At 45.7% G+C, this 3504-nt stretch overlaps 1 protein-coding gene across 1 annotated transcript in view; it reads left to right on the top strand.

Moving 5' to 3' along the window:
* Positions 1–3504, top strand: part of CHD7 (chromodomain helicase DNA binding protein 7) — a 174955-nt gene that overhangs the window by 164115 nt on the left and 7336 nt on the right. Inside the window, 2 exon segments of the mRNA XM_077751816.1 lie at positions 2233–2460; positions 2687–3130. Coding sequence (XP_077607942.1) covers positions 2233–2460; positions 2687–3130 — 672 coding nt within the window.

Raw genomic sequence — 3504 nt, 5'->3', positions numbered from 1 at the left:
CCCTCTTCCCCCTCCTTCCTTTTTTTTTTTTTTTTTTTTTTTTTTTTTACTGTGGTAAAAACTACAAATTTATGAGCATAACCAATTTTAAATGTCCAGTTCAGTAGCTTTAAGTATATTCACATCTCTGGTGGACAGATCTCCAGAACGTTGTCTGGCATGACTGAAACTTTATACCCATGGACCAGCGTCCCCTCCCCACTCCCGTCTCCCCCAGCCCCTGGCGACCACGACTCTCCTCTGTTTCTGTGAATTTGACTACTTTAGCTACCTTAGCACATGAGTGGAATCATGAGGTGTTCGCCCTTTTGTGGCTTGCTTATTTCACTTCTGTCACCTTATACTCCAGGTTTATCTGTGTGACAGCATGTGACAGGAGTTCCTTCCCTTTCAAGGCTGAGTAATATTCCATTGTATGTACATATCACATCTTCATCCGTTCATCCGTCCTTGGGACATTAGGCTTCCTTCCACTTCTTGGCTTATTGTAGTGCTGCTGTGAGCGTGAGGGCGCCAGTGTCTCTTTGAGGTCCTGCTTTCAGTTCCTCTGGACATGTACTCAGAAGTGGGATTGCTGCGTCACGTGGCATTCTATTTTTAATTTGTTTGAGGAGCCTCCATACTGTTTTCTGTAGCTGTCACGCCATTTGCAGTCCCACCCACCAACAACGCACAAGGGGAAAATGTGTGTTTTAATTTTTTTTTTTAATGTTTATTTTATTTTTGTGAGAGAGAGAGACAGACAGAGCACAAGCTGGGGAGGAGCAGAGAGAGAGGGAGACACGGAATCCAAAGGAGGCTCCAGGCTCTGAGCTGTCAGCACAGAGCCCGACACGGAGCTCAACCCCACAACCTGCGAGACCATGACCTGAGCCAAAGTCGGACACCTAACCGACTGAGTCACCGAGGCATCCCCTTAATTTTTAAAAATCTGAAACGGAACTTTCAGATTTAAGACACCTTCAGAGGTTTGGAAACCTACAGTCTTCTCAACCTGGGAGAGGGTGGGCTATTGACCCACTTGCTCCAAACAATTATGAAGTAGTTCCAAATGTAGTTATCTATAACCAAAAGCAAAAATGGAAATTACTTTTCTGGCTAACTAGGGTAATTTATAATAGATCTCTATGTAATTTGGGTCTGCTTTTTGGGGTGGGGACATAATCATTCTTTCTAATCACCATAACAGGGCTGTCTGGTTTAAAACAAACAACACAAAAACAGCCCCAGCTGACTCATCCCCAGGCCGGTCCTCCACAGTGTTCATTGTGTAAGAAACAATGTGAAATTTGTAGATGAAGAGTGTACTGTCAAAGACATTTTTTTCTCTGTATGCTCTGTTCTGCTGCTCTCCCTTATTGAGTATAGAAGAGTTTCCCAGATCAGTCAAAAAGTCCGTCGTAGCAGACACTTTAATCTATGGAAACTGGGCCTGAGAGCTGTAATTAGAAATTTTTAATGTACACGCTCCAGTGAAATTCGAAGTGATAATAGGTGGGGGATGCAAATTGACATTCATTAGGTGTCCCTAGGTCGGTGCCCGTTTTGTACTGCTGAACTTTATTAATAGTGACGCTAATGATGTCCCACTTCCTGGGACGCATGTCGATCCAGCCTGTGGATCCGAAGCACCAGAACGTCCAGAAGCTAAGTTCCTGAACTTGAATACCAGTTGCTTTTGAAAGATGGGGATATTTTTGAGGTGGTTATGCAATGTTTTCTAGTTTGCATGGTCCCACGTTCGTAATTGAAAAATAGGAAATTTTCTCCATTGGGGCTATCTTTGGACCTTCCACCAGAGCAAAGCAGTTTCTGTGGGTTTTGTTTGTTTACTCACTTGTTTTTTGTTTCCTTTTACTTTTGTGTCCACTGATTGACTTTTTAAAAATTTTAATTATTTAAGTTTATTTCTTTATTTTGAGAGAGAGCAAGTGGTGGGAGGGGCAGAGAGAGAGAGAGAGAGAGAGAGAGAGAGAATCCCAAGCAGGTTCCACTGACAGCAAGGAGCCTAACGCAGGGCTCCATGTCATGAACCGTGAGATCGTGACCTGAGCCAAAATCAGGATTTGGACACTTAACCGACTGAGCTACCCAGGCATCCCCTGCCCCTCCCCCCCACACTGATTGCCTTTTAAACCTTTTATGCTCTTTAGCATCTTGATGGAAATATTTATCTCGTAATTTTCACCACACCTTTGCTACAATTTTGTGTGACTTTTCCTCTCCCTCCAGGACCGAGTAATGATAAACCGATTAGACAACATCTGTGAAGCGGTGCTGAAAGGCAAATGGCCAGTAAATAGGCGCCAGATGTTTGATTTCCAGGGCCTCATCCCTGGTTACACGCCACCCACCATGGACAGTCCCCTGCAGAAGAGGGGCTTTGCCGAGCTCTCCATGGCCGGCCAAGCGAGCATCAGTGGGAGCGAGGACCTCACGACTTCTCCTCAGTTGTCGAAGGTAAGTTTGTTCTGCTGTTTAGAAGTGAGCTCTCTTTTGAGTCTTCACTCAGTTTGGAAGCCTGTGGCTCACTGGTCCTACTTAGAATTAAGATGGCTGCCGTTTCCTCAGCTCTTTTCAGCAGTTATGAATGTTTAATTCCTGAAGCTTATTGTTCTTTTTTCTGAAACCCAGCCCATTAGCAGATACAGTTTTGGCTCATTGTCGTGTTGGAATTTTTCAATAGGAAGACGCCCTAAATCTCTCTGTCCCTCGCCAGCGGAGGAGGAGGAGGAGGAAAATTGAAATTGAGGCCGAGAGAGCTGCCAAGCGGCGAAACCTCATGGAAATGGTTGCCCAGCTGAGGGAGTCTCAAGTGGTCTCAGAAAACGGACAAGAAAAAGTTGTAGATTTATCAAAGGCCTCGAGAGAGGCAGCAAGCTCTACCTCAAATTTCTCATCTCTTACTTCAAAGTTTATCTTGCCTAATGTCTCGACACCGGTGTCCGATGCCTTTAAGACTCAAATGGAGCTGCTCCAGGCAGGCCTGTCACGCACACCCACGAGGCATCTGCTTAATGGCTCCCTAGTGGACGGAGAGCCTCCCATGAAGAGGAGGCGGGGAAGGAGGAAAAACGTGGAGGGTCTTGATCTGCTTTTCATGAGCCACAAACGGACGTCATTGAGTGCAGTAAGTTAAGGAGCTCACTTCCATTGTGTGTGCCCACAGTGGCAGCCAGAATCCCTGCCGCTCTGACGACACTGGCCCGTGCTCCCGTCAGTGACGTGGCATTAAAGCTGGCTTCTTCCACTAAAGAAACGGGATCACAGTGACCACTCATGGTTCTGAGCTGAACAATTGTGTTGAGCTTTGACACAGATCACTCGGCCTGAACCGAATGTAGCTGGAGGATTTATTCCTCCCGAGATCCTGATATATTGATTACTCTCGGAAGACTAGCCCAAAACAAAACCATGTTCTTCTGAGCCTGTAATTGTTATCTCTGAATTCCTGAGGCGGAAAAAGCTTCTGCTCTTAAAAATATTGTTGGGGGGGGGGGGGCC

Source organism: Crocuta crocuta, unplaced genomic scaffold (genome assembly GCF_008692635.1).
Source record: "Crocuta crocuta isolate KB4526 unplaced genomic scaffold, BGI_CrCroc_1.0 scaffold20, whole genome shotgun sequence".
Lineage (NCBI taxonomy): Eukaryota > Metazoa > Chordata > Mammalia > Carnivora > Hyaenidae > Crocuta > Crocuta crocuta.
Note: the sequence above shows the minus strand (reverse complement) of the source record. Positions and strands in the feature narration are given on the sequence as shown.